The sequence below is a fragment of the Podarcis bocagei genome, assembly GCF_964188305.1.
Source record: "Podarcis bocagei genome assembly, chromosome: 8".
NCBI lineage: Eukaryota > Metazoa > Chordata > Lepidosauria > Squamata > Lacertidae > Podarcis > Podarcis bocagei.
The window spans coordinates 45,200,226-45,218,340 of record NC_138133.1 but is presented as its reverse complement, the minus strand read 5'-3'; the positions used below and the strand labels follow the sequence as shown (position 1 = coordinate 45,218,340).

The following is an 18,115-nucleotide window of genomic DNA, read 5'->3' as shown; positions in this document are numbered from 1 at the left end:
CCATGACCCTGTGCCCTCCCTGCTCCCATGCTGCTGCTCTGCCCCGATTGCAGCTGGGCGAGGCACCGCATGGATGCTGCCACCATGGCAACCCAGGTACAAAGGAGGTGGCGGCAAGAAGCATCTTCCTCAGGTGTGGCTCTGCCACCTGAAGCAAGAGTCTCAGCTAACCTCATGAGCAGGCCGCCCTGCACTTCAAGTATGTAAAAACCTAACAAGGACTACTCCATTCCTAAGACCATTAAGTCCAGTGTTTACCTAATGGGCGCACCAAGTTTACCCAATGGATATAGGCAGGTAAGTCACTGCACTTGGGGACCTCACAGAGCTGGAGCAGGAGAGTTGATATAAGGGTACGTTGCAATCTTGGTTCATATGGTATAATTAGTTAATTCAATAACTCTCCATGCAGAAACATGGCAGAATCATTTGCCCTCATAGTCCAGGAATGGCAAAACTGTGGCCCTCCAGATATTGCTGGAATACCGCTCGTTATCCCCGACTGCTGGCCATTAGAGCCCTGGCTCATGGGAATTGAAGTCCAGCATCTGGAAAACTTCTAGCTTCCCATCCCTAGGCTGATAATGGCTGCTGTGATGCTGCCTTGAGTATTTATTTCTCTAGCAGGTCCCAGCCCACAGTTTGGGAAATACTGTTTGGTTGAAAGTCACTTTTAGAAAAAGTCAAGACTGACTGTGCAAGCTATACACAAAAGTTTAAAGATCTGTAAAGTGAGTCATCACCATGAGTCTTCTTTGAACAATGTGAATAAATATCGCATGGCCCCATATCTTCCAGCATTCCATCTATTAATAGTGAGGTAAGATTACTCCTAATTTGTATTTCACATCTATCTCAAAATAATGGTTGAAGGGTGATGATGAACATAGAGACGTCAAGCCTCTTATCTCCTGAGCATCACAGCAATGTCCTCAGGAGGTCTTCCCCCCCCCCCCAATTTCTGCTATTTATTATCACTGACATTCACTTAGGCTGCAGGCAATGCAGTTGCAGAAGAACTGACCACACATTAGGTACTTTCTTTTTGCATCCAGTTTAACCTTCTCAAACCAAGGGTTGCTGGCAGATTTCTGTGCAAACCTAATTCCATCATTTGCCTCCATTAATTTATCTATTCCAAAAATATCTCACAAAAGCATTACCAGCCATATTTTTGCTTATTAGACTACAAAGATAAGTAAAGGTCATATGCTAATTTGACATTTTAAAATCAAACTCAATCCTTCACTTCCATTTTTTAAAAGTTTGATTATAACATTGAGTTAATCTAAATATAAGATTAGAATATATTCTTACAGGACGTTGTCTTTTCTAATCAGAGACAACCGCAACACCTGTCATAGCCTTTAAAGTGTTTACTGTCAGGCCCCAGACCTCATTTTCTGTGCCAAGCTGCAGCCTTTAACGTATAAATGATAAAGAGCACATTGGAGCATATGTGTAATGCCTTTTTTCAGACCAGAAACAGCACCTACCTATCTGCATATAGATGAAAAACATTCTAGATCAGTGGCATAATTCCAGGCTGGTTTAAGCCCCAGAACCTCCTATGAAGATGACGCCTGGAGAGATTGTGGTCACTGTGCTACTCTCCTGGCTCCTGCTGTAAACTAAGCCATACTTTGTCATCCAAATGTGGGCTCCTTGCTTGCCTCCTCCAGATAAACCATGAGCTGTAAACCCAAGAACAAACCTTGGCTACAACTCCTGGTTTGTCTGGAGTGAGACAAGCCATGAGCCACTAAGCTAAACCTAGGGCTTAGCTCACTGCAGCACAGCAACAGCAGGAGCTCATACACTTGCACTAAGTTATAGGTTGGCTTAAAGTGTTATGTGTAAACCATGTCACTGTAACAAATAAATACTATCACCTGTCACACACTAAATTAGTAAGAGTCTGTGGGCTCTGCCTCGAAGACCGGTCCATTCATGCCCTGCTGCCTTATTCGTCTTGCTTTAGGGAAGCCAAGTGGCCATCTTTGCAGACCCATCTATGGGATTCTGTGCCTAAGCATCATTTTAGAACTCAACTAGCAAGGCCCACTTCTTCTTAGGATCTGTGAGCTTGGATGAAGCAGATTGTTTTGATTTAACTACTACTGAAGGCTGCATCAAACCCAGCCTCACTTATAGATTTGGTATAAGACAAATGAGAGTCCAGGGGATTTTAGGTATGCCTTCAGACCTGAGACGGACATGGAGGACATCAGTACTGAGAGGGCCTCCAATGCTGGGCTTTCTGTTACACTGGTTGGTTTCATTTCCATGCCTGAAGAGCCTGTCGATAGGCCATCATCAACATTGCATCATGACAGCTTGATCAGCTATGAAAAGGGAAGCTGGGCAGCGTTGGGATGGGAGTGCTGTAGAGGTTTTTGTTTTGGTATCTGCTGTCAGAATTGCCTCGTGCCTATATGAAGACTAAAGCACCAATCCTACACTCACTTTCCTGGGAGTAAGCCCTGTTGGAACTCAATGAAACCTGCTTCTGAGTAGACACATATATTTTGCACTGTTACTTCTCTTTTAGGTTTGCACCTTTCCACAAACCAAAACAAAAAGGCGTTGTTTTCACCTTGTTTATCTCAAAGTACAAAAGGAAAATCTTTTAAATAGTTTAACTTGGAAAAACAAGAAGCCCGTAAATAGTGTATCAAGAAAAATATCTCTGAAATTGATTTTTTATTATTAAAGTACAAAAAATCCAGTCAACTTGTGAACATCCAGAGCTTATTTAAAAATTTAACAGCACACTGAACAATCCGAAGTTTATTTAATTTGTAGCAGAGTCAAATTTATTCCGCTCTCTTTTAAATAATGGTTACTCCTTCTTAAGATATACTCCTTTTCTTACAGTCTTGCATACAAACATATGGTAATTTTTATTAGAGCATTTCCCCCCCAAAGTAAACCCTAAGGGGAAGAAAAAGGAACAAAAGCAGTTTATCATTCAAAAAAAAATTAAATTATTGCAGTAACCATTTTAAAACATCTTTTTAAGAGCTAATGTCAGAATACATATTCAGGGAAATTCTGGTCCTGTATATTTGAGAAAGAGGAATCATTAGAATACAGAGACCTAAATCAAGCTGAAGTTAATCATGATGTAAACCCACAGAAACCAAATAAGCCATGATTATTGCTTTTGTTGTGACAAGAACACTGTTGACTTTGGGCTCTTTACATTCTCTCACTCTCTCTGTGTCTCTCTCTCAGGACAGACTCTACTGGACTAGGAAGGGATAACATGTCCACCTGCCCTGCCCTGTGACATTTTGTGGGTGGCTGACCTTTATCCTTTTGGCTGGAATACGAATGCATTTGGCTTTTAGACTTTTGGTAATACGTGGAGATTTTGTTGTCTTAACTTTTTTTATAAATTGCATCCTGTATTTGTGTATGAATTTAAGTTGCCTTAGGGGTCAACTTAGGTATAGGAATCATCATTACCATCATCTCCATGAGATATGATTCAATGTACAGACACACCTTGGAGCCCAACTGCAAAGGGCAAGGCTAATTTTTGAAGGCTGCTGTTTATATGGTGGCTCAAACAACAAAAACTCCAGAAGATGATTGCAAAAGTCACCCTACCACAGCAGAGGACATATATGATGAACCCAGGAGCAAATTATATACCTGAAGGCATCACTGTTGTGCTCATCACACAGATTTCAAAAACACCATGCAGACTTACAGTTAATTCATACTGTTTCCCAAGTGCAGCATCAATGTCAAGGACAAAATCTAGAGTGCTCGCAAGAACCCCAGCCTACAGTTACTTGTCACTTTTGTTCTGGAATGCAGTGAAGTAATCTATGTGCTGGAATTTGAGAACTTCATTGCCCCAACTGGTCCATCCAGGCTGCAAATTCCGAGCAAACAGCTCCAGACATTCCACATCCGGCTTGGTATATCCTTTTAAAATCTCTGGGGAGGAAAAATCATGAGATTGATTTAGTTTTTTTAAAAAAAAACCCCACACCTCTGTTTCTTCAATTTCCTCAAAGCTGTTGGAAGGTGGTGGGGGTGGTGGGGAAGAATGTTTCAATAAAGAGAGAGAGAGAGAAAGAGAGAGCAAATTAATTTCAAGGATCTCATCAGCCAGCTTTACTATTTATAGCCAGAAAGGAATATGAAATAAATGACCTTGAGAGTATGAACAATACTGTCAAAGCTTCCAGTCACTCTAATTTATCAGTATTCATTTGGAGACAGGGAATGAGAGCTTCAGCACCACCTTGTTTTCAGAATTGTCACCATAACATCTCTCAAATGGGAGTGCTTTTTTGGGGGGGGCAGCAACACATGGACAGCTATATTCAATGCATATTAAAATTTATTCATTAAAAACTTAAGCTTTGAAACAGAAACTTAAAAGGAGGAGACACGTCAGGCACCGATTGATTTCACTGGTTAATATATTCCCTCGCAGCACGGTTTACAGCCCAGTCCTATGAAGCCTCACTCATCTCAATGATTCCCAGCATGCACAAGACTGAAACTGCAGATCTGCAAGCTTAGTAGCTTGCAGTAGGTTTGTTGTGGGGCATATCTCTTCTTCAGCCATTCCGATTCTTATGGTTTCCTTCTGAGGATCCCTGGAGACTGTAGTTTATTAAGCCTGCTGCAGATCATTACCTCCTTCACAGAACTCTACTTCCTTGGAAATTGTTAAGAGGAAGCTGCCAGCTAAAGCAGTTTTGTGCTTGTTTAAGACACGCAGTTAAGATGCTGCGCAGAGCAATCCTATATTTGCATTATGACCTGGAGACATGCCTCTACTATACTCACAAGACAGCAGAACTTTGTTATGGGATTGCACCTACATAACTGATTAACAGTTTATATAGTGATTTGTGTGGGTGGAATCCAATGCTACGCGAGTGGAATCTCACTTATGAAGCAAGGGCCCTCCTTCCCCGGCACCCCACAAAATCTGCACTATACTATCAGGTGTTAGTATCCCACTTCATTAGCATTCAGCACAGTCAACCAGATCATCAACTGAGTTCAAACATATATTTCACCAACTAAAAATGGACAGGCCAACACTCCCTCTCCTTGCTTAGTGAAGACACAGCACCATTCAGGAATACAGACATGTCTGAAAACATGATGACATAAATGCTAAAAGGCTTGGAAACAAAATGAAGGTTCATTTGATTCTCCCCAAACCACACACCCCCCACTAAAAAAAACCACATCAATCATTTATCAATAAAGGTCCTATCCATAAAGGTCAATAAAGGTTATGTCCTCTCCTCTCTCCCTTTACATTTCACAGTCAATTCTATACTTCTGTTTCTCCAATTTTATCTGCAACTTGAACAGTTGCGCAGTAGACAAAAATTCAGCTGCTGTGTTTTTCTCTACCAACGACTCTCTTCAGCAACCTGCTGAATTTCCGCCTGTTTTACAGCTGCTAACATTTTGAGTTCAACTGTTTCAAAATGATAACACTCTTACCATCCATATTAACTACAAATGGTTTCATATGTACCTACATTAATGCCAGTCCATATGTTCTGAATCTGGTCCTCTCTTCTGCCTACCTTGTTTTCATAATTTCTGGAAAACTTAACAAGAAATGCATGAAATAATAATATATAAGAAGTCAGAATGCATGTCTGGAATAACAAGCTTTTTTGTTGCCACAGGCACACCTAGGGTCACTTGAGCTCTTGGCAAGGAGCTGTATTATGGGTCGTCGTCCCCGTGTGTGTGTGTGTGTGTGTGTGTATGTGTGTGTAGCTGAGAAGCAGGAGAGGTTGTGTGGACAGGAGGAGAGGAAGAACACACCTCCCCTGGCTGGATAGGGCACACATGCTGCTCTCTGCCTGGAAGCCACTCCAAGGACCCTTTCCATCCCCTTCTATAGCACCACCAGCAGCAGTTTTTTTCTGCTAGAGATCCCAGTGGATTCCTTCTGTGGGCAAAGTAGGTGCTAAGCTGGGGGGTGGGGGGTGGGGGGTTCTCCAGGTGTAACAGGAAAACTTCCAATGCCTGATAGGGGATTTTTGAGGGGGACGGGTCTGTGCCCCCTAGGTTTGCCTCTGTTTGTTGCTAATGTTAGCCTTACCCATCACAGAATTAACTGCTTACAAAAGATGAGTACAGTACTACCTCGGGCTACAGACACTTCAGGTTACAGACTCCGCTAACCCAGAAATAGTACCTCGGGTTAAGAACTTTGCTTCAGGATGAGAACAGAAATCGCGGCGCAGCGGCAGCTGGAGGCCCCATTAGCTAAAGTGGTACCTCAGGTTAAGAACATTTTCAGGTTAAGAACAGACCTCCAGAACAAATTATGTTCTTAATTCAAGGTACCACTGTAGTGGGAAAATTCCCCCATGTTTCACCCTAAATTTCCACTGAAAGGGTTGTCAGGAAAAGCTAGTGGGTGCTAACTTTGCCACTTTGCCACTGTCTTGCGCGCGCCCCCTCTTCTAGATGCCTCCACCAGATTTTGTTTCTCCCTTCCCTTCAGACTCCTCCAGTTTTATCTGCACAAACAGAGCATTTAATCTCCTTTGCTACCAATGCTGTAAAAACACAGAAACTATGAAACTGTGTTAAGATGTTATTGTTGAAGTTTGCTTCTTCGCATAAAATGTCACCGTTGCCGGAAAAGGGAATCTCTTCAGCAGGAAGGTGAGACAATTTAATAAAAATTTAACATTTGCACAAGTCTTAGCTGGTTTAGAAGAGCCTTGCACATAATAATTTAAGATGTGGCTGCTCAACCTCTGCTATGCGATCATGCTTCACTCTTCACCTAAAGTGAATTGAAAGAGAAGACTGGCATCTTTTACAGCTTTATAAATATGAAGCCTTTGACTGGAATTGGAATACAAGTATACTTTCACAGCCTGAAGACAGATACATCTAATGAACTACAGATTAAATAAGATGTGCATATGGAAAGGCAACTAAATAACTTGTTAAACCAATTAATGTTATTTCAGAATGGTGGTGTTTTGGCCATTTTTGTTAGCACCGTACAGTCTTTTGATTAAAACATTTATATCCCATCTTCCCAATGTAAAACCAATAGTTAGGGCAGAGAACAGATTCAAAATAACCACTGACACATCATAAACCACTTATATTTCCAAATACTAGGTTGCATCCAATTTAGCCTTACTGGGTGTAACTAACACCAACTCAGTAATTTCAGGGGGTCTGCTTTGAGTATCTTATTTGGATACAACCCTCTATGTTGTGATCCCTCTGGAAAGAAGCTAGACTAAAGGATAAGTAGCAGATCACATGACCAAGGGAGCCATGATGGCTGCCATGTCATCACAGGGGAAAACTGGATGCTCTGGGTTTTTTCCAGGACACTTGGTGGGTATGTATTTTGTGTACGTTAGTAAATAATTTTTACTTAAGGAACAGTTCACCAAGTCTTGTTCACACAAAGCTTCCACTAATGGTGAAATCCCGCTTTCTCACTTTTCTCTGTTGCTCCCTCAACTCAAATCATCTCTTGCTGGCCACAATGACATGCAGCAATAAACCAGGATTTGGGGAATATTGTGCCTACCTTGAATGATTCACTCCTCCCATGTTGCTAATGTGATAAACAAACCAGCAAACCTTGGGTTCCCATTATTGCTGAACCAGGTATTATGGTTTGCAGGTCCCCAGCAATCATTGATCCATAAGCCAATAATAAAACCCTGCCTTAATGCTATTTATAATAATATTTATATACTGCTGTTCATAAAAAACACCATGTACTTGGTCACACATAAAACCATACAGTATGAACCATAAGTAAGTTGAAATCAGCTAACTATTATGTACAAACATACCCACTATATGTAACAAGCGCTCGGTCTTGGGTTTGCTTGGGTTTAACAGATAGAGCCAAGCAAAGGAAAGACCAGCCGAACCTGCTCTACACTACTGAAAGAAACGAGCTCAATGATGAGGGGTCTTCTTACAAGACAGACAACTATACAGGACCTTGCAAATCAATGTAGGCAGTAATCCAAGCCATGTCTACTCAGAAGTAAGTCCCACTGAATTCAATGGGGCTCACACCTAGATAAATGGAGTTTATGTGGGGTTACGCCTTCAGGCATAGCTTCCTGGATTAACTGAGCTGCACACATAGACCACAAACCAGTGCAACCAAAAATGGAAGTTCAAAGGTGCATTAATTTTTTTCCCTGAGTCCTTGACAGTGGAAAAGGTGGGGTATAAATAAATATATGATACAAATGATATTTGGCTGGCATGGGGATATTAAGAAAGGTCTTGCTATCTGTCATATTGTAAACAAAAGTTCTACAAGTGGGCACTCAAAAACACATTAAAAAAATTGTCCAGTAGCACCTTAGAGACCAACAAAGTTTGTTCTGGGTATAAGCTTCCGTGTGCATGCACACTTCTTCAGATGCCAAAACACAGTGAGTGAAAGAGATTGAGGAAATGGGAGGAGGCGGCTTCATCTCTCATTTTCCTCTACCTCCCCATATTCCTCTCGAAAAGCATTGTTGCTGCCTCTACCAAGAACATACAAGCTCAGTAAGTAACTTCCTTGACTCAAAGTGAACTTGCTTGCTATGACGACGATAAAAATTGCAGTCTTTCAAAGCAGCCACCCAAGGTCCAGGTTAGTAGAAGTACGGCTATGAATCAGCACCTTTAATAATATCAGAGGAATTTTAGAACCAAAGAATTTAGAACCTGAATTCCTCAAACTGGCAGCAACATGCATGCTACAGTGCTCTAGCTGGAACACAAATGCAGCATACTAAGAAATGTAATGGGTTGGATCCCAACCCTCCGTAACAGCTTCTCAGAGGGCACAAGGAAGGCAAAGGAATTAGCTAAAATTGCCTCTCCCCCCCCCCTCACTTCCTTTCTCAGGAATGTCCACTGAATATACAGGAACTCTGCATTCAACCAATCAACTGCAATCTACTAGTTATTCACCTCTTCAAGATCAAGGTTATTTCTAAAGTGGTTATGCCAGTTGCAAAGCCAAGTATGAAAGACGAAACCTGTCCCTCTTAAAATGCCTAATTCGTGCATAATTGAATCCACAATTAGAACCCAATGAAAATATCAAAATTTTCAGTAAGTTTTTAACCTCAGTTGTTCGTTATTGATGGTCAGAAACTAACAATACAAACAAATGAGCAGAGGTACTCAAGCCATTAACCCGTCTCAAAGGTATCAATAGTTGAAAATATAAAAAATGTTTAGCTTTATAGAACCATTTCAGGAACATACCTGTCAGAGGTGGTTTGTGTGAGTGAAGGTTGCAAGGTACACTCACAATTAATTTCTGATCAGGAATTTGAGGCATGTCATCCTCTGAAATCCTACTGTATAGATCAAAACAAAATAAATGGTGAGAGCACAAATGAGAATATCTTGCTAAATATCCAAACCTTCATTGGTCCCGTTCCCCCTCTAAACAGAATAATTATAATAATATCTCACTGCCATACTAGATGGTAAGCCCCTGGGAAGCTAAATATCTAAATGCTGAGTGTATTTGTTTTCTTGAAAGATAAAGGGCAGCTTATGAAATTTCTTAAGCTTCTTCAAAAACTAAGCCAATAAAGAAATATGACTGCAAGAAGACAAATATAGTGCAGCCAATATATGTTTCAACTTTAGAATATTGTTTGCCCTTAACAAAACAGATCTATATTTAATACAGGGGAACAAGTGGTCTACTTGGCAGCAGAAACCAACAGCCCTGCAGGGCTAACATGGGTGACATGGAGAAGATCTGGTTTGGGCTAGCCAAACAAGGAAGATATGGAGCTACCCACTTCATATAATATCACTAGGAGAATTCCTGTTTTGGCAAGACTTTCCTGTATAGGTTAATGTTTGCTATTTTAACCACACACATAAAAGTCCAAGCAGCTGTACTAAATCACCAATTCAAAAACTCTTCAAAGAGACTTCGGCAAGGGACCAAAGAATTATGAAAGTAGTTCTGCAAGCCCAAAGAGGCTTTAATCTTGCTAACAGCAGGCACAACACTCTAAATTGAAAGTTATGTGGAAGTTGTGCTATGGCGTGGAGATTGCCTGTTGAAAGAAAGAAGGTAAGAAAAAGAAAATATCCCACTGGGGTTGCACAAGCCCCTCACATTAGGCTAAGTGGCTCTTTGGATCCCAGCCCCAATATTCACATAAACCGATTACACTTTGCTAAAGGGGAAGAGATATAGTTCCTTTGGGATCCCCCTCCTCCTATTCCAATTCAAATGAATGCTCAAGGCAGCTAATGATCTTGGCCCTGCAATGACATCCCACCCATTTTAGTGATAATTGGTCATCAGTTAAAGGCATCTGCTTCCATGATTTCCCAGTGTCGTATCTTGAGAAATTGAATTTCACAGCACTGTAAGAAACAGACAACTAAATATCTAAAGCGAACAGCAGAAGGAGTCTGGTGTATTTTACAGCTTTCTTAAAAGCTAGTCTTTCAAGGGAACTGGAGTACAAGAATACTTCAGTCTTCATATCGTTTTGTTAAGAAAGGCCATTACGCCCTCCTTTGAACCTCAGCTGAGCATTCCTAATGAATGCCTTATAATAATAATTCCCATTAATAATATAGAGAAATCAATGGACTCATACCTTAATGGCACATCTGTATTTTGCTGGACTCTTCCCAATACAAGAACTTCATAAGGCTTCTTGTGAAAAGAGTCTAATGGAAATACAAACTCTCCAGACTTTGTAATCTGATAGAAAGGAACCGGAAATCAATGCTGCAAGTTACAAATCAATGTTACAATATTTTATTTTCTATTGATCTATCCTAAGGATGTTTTCACACTATACCCAAGTCTAGTTCAGAGATTGGTAGTCTTCAGGCTTGTGTAATCCACTTTCTTTTTCATTTACACCCTGAAGTCTATCAGTGGTGGCTTGGGGGTAGACCACTGAACCCAAAGAACCTTAACACTGTGTGGCTACATATACAATTATAAATCCTTATCTGAATTGCTTCAGATCAAGGATTCTAACATCAAATTTGAAATATGATCAGCAGGGCAGCCCAAGACTGGTCAAAGCAAAGTAGGTTTCCAAAGCCATTTGCGGGGGGAAATGGGGGGAAACCTAGTTTCCCTCCCAAATTTCCAGGTTTTTTTCCAGGCCTTCCCATCTCTACTTATGGGGGAAATAGTGAAATAAATCAAGAATTGCAACTGGGGTTGCAACACTTCGTTGACCGATTTAAAATATTTTGATTTAAAAGAAAAAAGAAGCGACATCAGATTAACCAGGAAGACTTTTTTTAAAAAAGGGGAAAAAAGAAAAGGCTATTTACAAATTATTCTCAGGAAGGAATGCCTCCTTCTGCTACTTGCTCAAAAAAAATAATGTTTCCCCCCCTTTTTATACATGTACAAATGTGTGTAATTTATTAGAACTCATGCAGTTAACATAGTAAGGTTGCAATCCTATATAGACCTGGGAGTAAGCCCCATTGAAGTCAGTGGGACTTACTTCTGAGCAGATATGTATAGGATTGTGCTGACTGAGTTCCTTAATTGGGTGTCATCCCTAACTGTAACTTCCCATGTGAGATAATATATTAAAAAATTACATACATAACAAAAATTTGCTTCAAAAATGCTAATATTCAAATATTTTAAATGCTACCAATAAAAACAGTTATTGAGAAATAAATTTAAAACTAAACATATATAAAAATAAGTCCAAAGGTTCCAGCAAACTTACTTTCACCCAGAACCACTCCACCACTCCACGCACAGACCAATGGGGATAGAGTTCATTCTTCACAAAACATAAATGCTTCTGTCGGTTAGTCACCCAAGTGACCACAAGACAACCTGGGGCCGCCAGCGCTGGAACAGGAATTTGCTTGATTTGCCAATGGGACAAGTAATTGTACCTACACATGAATAAATTCACAAAGTCTGAGCTGGACCAAAGCTAGAAAGGAAAGCAGCAGGCCTTTACAAAGCAATGGCAATCTTTTGCAAACTTTTTTCAATACTAACATTTAGATAAATTAAAACTGAGCCAACACTGACATCCAGTGGTGAAATCTGTTCCCATCGTATTTGAACATCTGTTTATTTACATTCTGATCCACTGGGTGCAGCGATAAATATCCCTCCATTTCCAAATTCTGTTATGCATAGAAACTGAACTTATGGTCATTAAAAGTTACATATTACATTAAAGCAATTCTCTGCAATGCAGAATATCTAATACTTTGATTTTTTCCCCACTTTAATCTACAGCAGATTCATACAATATTTAAAAAGCTGCTAATTAAGTTAAGCAATGGAATTTGCTACCACAAGATGTGGTGATGGCCACTAACTTTTAAAGGAAAATACAATAATTCATAGAAGATAATATTAGCAACAGTGAATAGAATTGATAGCTATATGCTACCTGAAGCATTAGGATCACCAGTTGCTGTGGGTAACAGGATGCTGGACTAAATGGGCTTTTGCTCTGAGTCTGCAAGGCTCTTCTTCTAATATTAAAACTGCAGTAATACAAATTTGCAGTAATACAAATAGAAAAATACTGACATGAAAATCTACGACTTTTCACAATGAAGTGTAGAGCTTTCTGAGTGATTGTTCAGGCGATTTGTATTAGTGAAATGCCCATCACACAGATATCTGTATTTTTTGTACTGCATTTTAAAGAGGCATGCCTGTTGATCACCTGAGAATCCATCTGGGTGGGTAGACACATACCCAAGTATTACAGCCAGAGTTATAGACAGCAAGGAAAAGTGATATAAACTCAAAAGTGCTGTTATGCTATTCTGTGACAACTCTTCCTTCTATTCCTCCCATTCCAGAAGTACCACTTCTTTTCTACTTCTATTCTAATGTGAACTGCCTCCATTCATCCCTCCCATGTCGTAATCCCAGAACACGATACAAACATTTCCCTTCCTGTCTAGCAAATGGCGGTGGAATCAGAATCCTCCTACGATAGTGGAAACGTGTTGCTTTACTAGTCTCAACGCATTGCTTATTTTAAAAGGAACGTACAGTACAGCTCTTGGCCAGCTTGCCTCTCAGACACTAAGGCCATCCCACCTAGCAGCTTTTGTAAAATATGAATTAATTAGAAGCAGACCAGAGTAGCTTTAACTTCTGCAAACGCTCCGCAGGCACAGAAACCATTCATTTTGATTAACCTTCAAATAGCAGAGCATTCAGAGAGGTATATTGCTCAGAAGTTAATATTTTCAATTATGAAGTATTCTCATTAAGGGGGCGGGGAAGGTTCAGTGTTGTAATCTCATTCCCCAACCCCAGCATAACTATATTTTCACCTTAGAAAACTATCAAACCAGGTTCCCCACTGCCTCGTAGAACTTTCGTATTAATTCAGTTTAATTGAAGTTCTACTGACATAAAATTGCAGTTATCCACTGGAGAATTAGATGCATGCATTCTAATGTCGTAATCTGAGTTTACAGAACAGAACCCATTACATTTGAGAACATCAACCAGAAAATGAGAAATGAAACAAAGCAACAAATATGCTAATATGCCTTTAGTTGCCACCCCCACCCCTCAAGCTGGAACAGTAGATTCTGGCCGCAGTCCCCTATATTCACTTACCTGGGAGTAAGGACTTAATGGAACTTACTTCTGAATAGACATGTCTCCTGTAGTAAACAACTCTTAATTGCACTAGTAAAGCCAGAAATTGTCATTCCACATACACCATTAACATCTAAAAGGGAGCTGTTTTAATATGTATGTTTAATAAAATATATGTTTTAGAAGGTAAAAGGCTACCTGTTACTTCTTTTAACAGACTTGTTCTCCCATGGTGGATCTATTATAATTATGCCAAACTTTTTTTTATCTAGAAAACAAAGCAACAAGAATACACATTTTTCGGTATTTCAAATTATGTCTATTTTTATTTTTTTGCAACAAAACCAAGTTGCTCACCAAGTTTTAATAAACAATTTTCATACTATTTAAAAGAACATGGAAATGTGATGTTTTGTCTTTAAAAGTGGTAATGCTACCCTGCTCTGATTACAAATAAAGATATAAACATACTTCTGAGCAAACTGAAGTGGCTCCATTTCACGTTCATTCAAACTAACAGGCAGTCATGTCAGTTCCAAAACTAGCATAAAATGCTTCTCTTTTATTAACAGAGGTTTCTGTTCCACAAAGGATGTATTAGCCTCTAATTTTTCTAATATCTCCCACTATGCATGCTAGAAATCAGATAACAGGTGAAAATGAGTGACTGCCGTATAGTATGAATATGTGTTTGTAACAATTACTGATGCTCAAATCTAAGCATTTCTGCTAATAGGTGTTCTACACAATTTGCTCTGTCAATATATTAATGAAACATTGAAAAGTGGGTAATTTTGCTTGGAAATGTACTTACAGTCCAAGAGCGGCTGCATAACAGAAATATCAGATAAAAGGAAAGCACTTTTGGGAGGAAATAGGTACTTCTGTCCCATTAATGTTATTATCTTTGCAGAGTTTGTGGTGTTTTCTGTAACACAGGAAACCTGAACTTGTTCTGGAACACAGGAGTCCTCACTTATCATGCATACAGCTCTTTGTTCTGATTCATTCACTGAAGGAAACTGCTTTGCCATCTCACATAATTCAGCTAAACTACTGTGTTCTATAACAGGAGTCTTGGCACAAATCTGTTTTGAAGAGCTAGGCTGGAGGAAACCACTTCTAAGCCCCTCCTGGACTAAACTCCTGGTACCATCCAAAATCAAGCCGCTGATCTGTGCAGCAAAGAAAAATGAAAAAGAGAGAAAATATCTGAGGCGGGTTGTTACAATTCCACAGAGACATATCCACAGACATGCAAATCTTCAGTCTGTGAACAGGATTATCTGAATGAATGACTGAACAGTCCACACTATAAATCATTCTGATAGTTTTGCATTTTAAATATCAAGCCAAGGAAAGTGCCATTCTAAAACACTGGCATTCATTATCCTACTTTAAATACTGAAATGGTGCTATTTATAGCTCACTATGCTAAGAGCTGCAAGTTGAACTATCATTTATAGTATATGCATATTTAATCATGGAAGTGTGCATTTGAGGTTACTTAAACAAGCAACACCTCCATCACAATTATTTCTCCGACTTACCTTTAAATGGTATTCTAAAGCATCACGTTCACCATGGTTAAGTTCACTGCTTCTTTTTCGTTTCTAAAGTTAACAACATGCACAAATATCAGCACCTCTATCATTTAAAAATATTGCCATACTCTATGGTTCTTTATACTTAAAAAGATAAAGGTAGATTCTGTGATCCATCTTGCACTCTAGAACTTGATAGAAATAACCAAAGCCTTGCTGCTATTGTGCCCCCAAAGTGATAACACTTTAGTGCTGTCAAAGGCAGACATATTATAGGCACACCTTGTTAAATAATGTTGTTAATTAGTCGACTCACTGAAATCAAAAAAACTACATGGTAGTTCAAGTCTAATGTGGATGTTAATTTTATTTATGTTACTCCAAGTAACTAGTGACTATTATAATGGCACTGAAGGAAATGGGACTGTAAATGTTTTAGAGGGATTGAGCCTTCAGTTCATTAAAGTAATCAAGCATCAGTATGTGCTTATACAGTGACAAATAGAACTCTTGTTTCAAAGGAAGATACTTTGCAGCAATTCCTCTATACTGTACCTTTTTGGCTTTAGCAGTATAGTAAGAGCCATTCATCTTGACTCTTTCTTGCTGTTCTGATCCGCCATTTCCTAGACCAGCCTCAGATCCCTTTTGCTGGAGTTCCATTTGATTGTTTGCAGCTCCATGTGGCTTCAGCACATTAAAAAATTCTTCCCGAAAAACATATGTATTCTTTACCATTAGACTTGCTTTCTCTTCTGGGGCCTTGACCTCATCAATAGAATCTTTTCTGCAAGAATTTTTAGCATCTAGGCTTATAGCCTCAATGAGTGCCCCATCTGAGGAAGTAGCAGTAGCAGGACCATCAACAAAGGCCAAGCCAGAATGATCATGGGAATGGCATGGCTGGTAGTTAGCTTTGTTTATGAAGGAAAGGTGGTCCAGTAGCCACCCAGCTGATAGATGACAAACAACAGACATTCTCTGCTTTTCCTGCTGTTTTTCAGTGTATTGTTCTTCCAGGTGGATTCAACATAAATAAATAAATCAGTATCTCTGAAAAGTAAAAAAGTAAACCTTTTATAAGTATTGCAATTTATTATTGGGGAGTTTTTTTAACCAAAAATATCAATATTCTAACAGCATAATTCTATGGAAGTTTACCTGGCAGTAAGTCCCACTGTATCCAATGTGTCTTACTCCCTAAGTAAATGTACTTAGGACTACAGCCAAAGACAGATAAATTTCTTCCAGTATACCATGTTAAATTATTCAAAGACTTTGATTTTAAATTCTTTACAAGATTGTAGTTTGATGACAGCAGTATGTTATTAAATCATAGATAGCAGTGGTATACATTTTAATGCTTCTAAGTGCAATACTGTTACTTAGCCCTTGTTACACAATTTGTATAACTGTAGGAACCACGTTATTTAAATCTCTGCCTCCTAATGGGATTGTTCAGGCATTACTTGGGTTTTCTACTCAGGTGAGCTTGGAATGGGGTCTCCAGCTCATGAAACTTGCTCTTTTCACCATGGACAGAGAAAAATTACTGTAACAGGAAAATCCCATATTGATTTGAAAGGGTTGCCTCACTTACCTTGAATATGCAAGAGAGAGAGAATGTAATTCTGAGACTAAATCGTGTTCTCAACCCACGTAATGCATTTGTTTATATCACTAGTTTATCATAATTGCACCTACTTAAAAACAACTATAATTGAAATTAACAGAAGTAAATTGTTTATCACTTGGATGTCAATTATGTTTAAAAACCAAGGGAGAATGTACCTCATTTATCCAGCTTTATTGCTTTAAGTAAATTTCAAGTTTTTAACCATTTCAGCAAATCGTACTTAAAAGTCAACTTTGTATTTGTAGAAAAACGTTCCAAGCTTTTTATGCAACATGTTATGCACTATTATGGCAGAAACAATGTGCAAATCTAGTCTGAGAGCACCACATCATGTTACAAACTCTGACACCTATTTTAGAATAGCTGGAATTGTACATGAAATTTAAACTTAAGTTTTTGCGGGCCTTTCCAGATACCCAAAAACTCCTTGCTCTTTTTCCTGCAAAAGTATTCCCCCCTGGAAGTTGTCCAAAACAAGTCATTCAGACTGCCCCAACACCCTTAAGCAAAGTTATCATTAACACTTACAAGAATGTCTGCACACAATACATTTTAAGATGTTCTAGTTAACTGCAGTCATCTGTAGCATAGGCAACAGTAAAACTTCCAATGAGGTCGATAATAAAAACATAAAAACACCTAGAGGGAGACTATTGGGCAAGGCAAACCCAAATCACTAACACCCAAAGGCAGGATAAATAAAACTGCTTGCTTTACTGAAGGACAGAAGGGAAGATGTATGTGGCAATTTCACTCATAAAGCACTTTCGAGGGCTGATTTTAGAGACATTATCTTATTCTAAACATTATCTTATTCTAATCCCTACCATAAGGTAAAACAGTATTACTGTCACCATTTCGAGACTGCCTAGCGAGTTCGTAGCTGAGGACAGATCTGTGCCGTGGGGGCTCGTGCAGGAAACCTACAAATACGTTTACTAGGAAGCCAAATCGCAAGGAGCTCAACAGTTTACTCCCAGAAACGAGCGCATTAAAGTCAGACAGGTCATCAGAGCAGCCCAACAACCCAACCCAATGCCTCCCTGCCACGGCTACAACGCCAGCGCCACAGGGGAGCCCACGATGGACCACCGCACAGCCATGAAGCTTCGCTCCCATGGGCGCAGCCACCTTGTCGTACGTAAGGCACGGTCACGTGGTTGAGGTACCGTAGCCGACGGCTGCCGCAGATAACCATAGAGATGAAAACGTTTTTACTGTATATACGGCCGTTGCGATCATTTCGCTCGTGAAGAGCGGCTTCCTCTTTCTGAGGGAAGTGACGTCGCCTCTCCTCCCTTTACGCTTTCTTATACTGAG

The 18,115-nt window shown here is 39.6% G+C and overlaps 1 protein-coding gene across 5 annotated transcripts; it reads right to left on the bottom strand.

Moving 5' to 3' along the window:
- Window positions 1–2,684: 2,684 nt before the first annotated feature.
- On the bottom strand, window positions 2,685–18,109 carry METTL4 (methyltransferase 4, N6-adenosine). Of its 5 annotated transcripts, none has more exons than XM_081204181.1 (9): window positions 18,014–18,109; window positions 15,715–16,212; window positions 15,166–15,228; window positions 14,430–14,790; window positions 13,814–13,883; window positions 11,751–11,925; window positions 10,641–10,747; window positions 9,271–9,365; window positions 2,685–3,951 (listed from the first exon to the last, which is right to left on the bottom strand). In XM_081204181.1, the coding sequence occupies exons 2-9, from the start codon at window positions 16,135–16,137 to the stop codon at window positions 3,800–3,802; spliced, it is 1,446 nt and encodes a 481-aa protein (XP_081060307.1). In that variant the 5' UTR covers window positions 16,138–16,212; window positions 18,014–18,109; the 3' UTR covers window positions 2,685–3,799. The 5 variants fall into 5 exon arrangements, with proteins under 5 accessions (XP_081060307.1, XP_081060305.1, XP_081060304.1 ...); XM_081204179.1 differs by lacking the exon at window positions 18,014–18,109 and adding an exon at window positions 17,324–17,964; XM_081204178.1 differs by lacking the exon at window positions 18,014–18,109 and adding an exon at window positions 17,623–17,964.
- Between the last annotated feature and the right edge of the window lie 6 nt (window positions 18,110–18,115).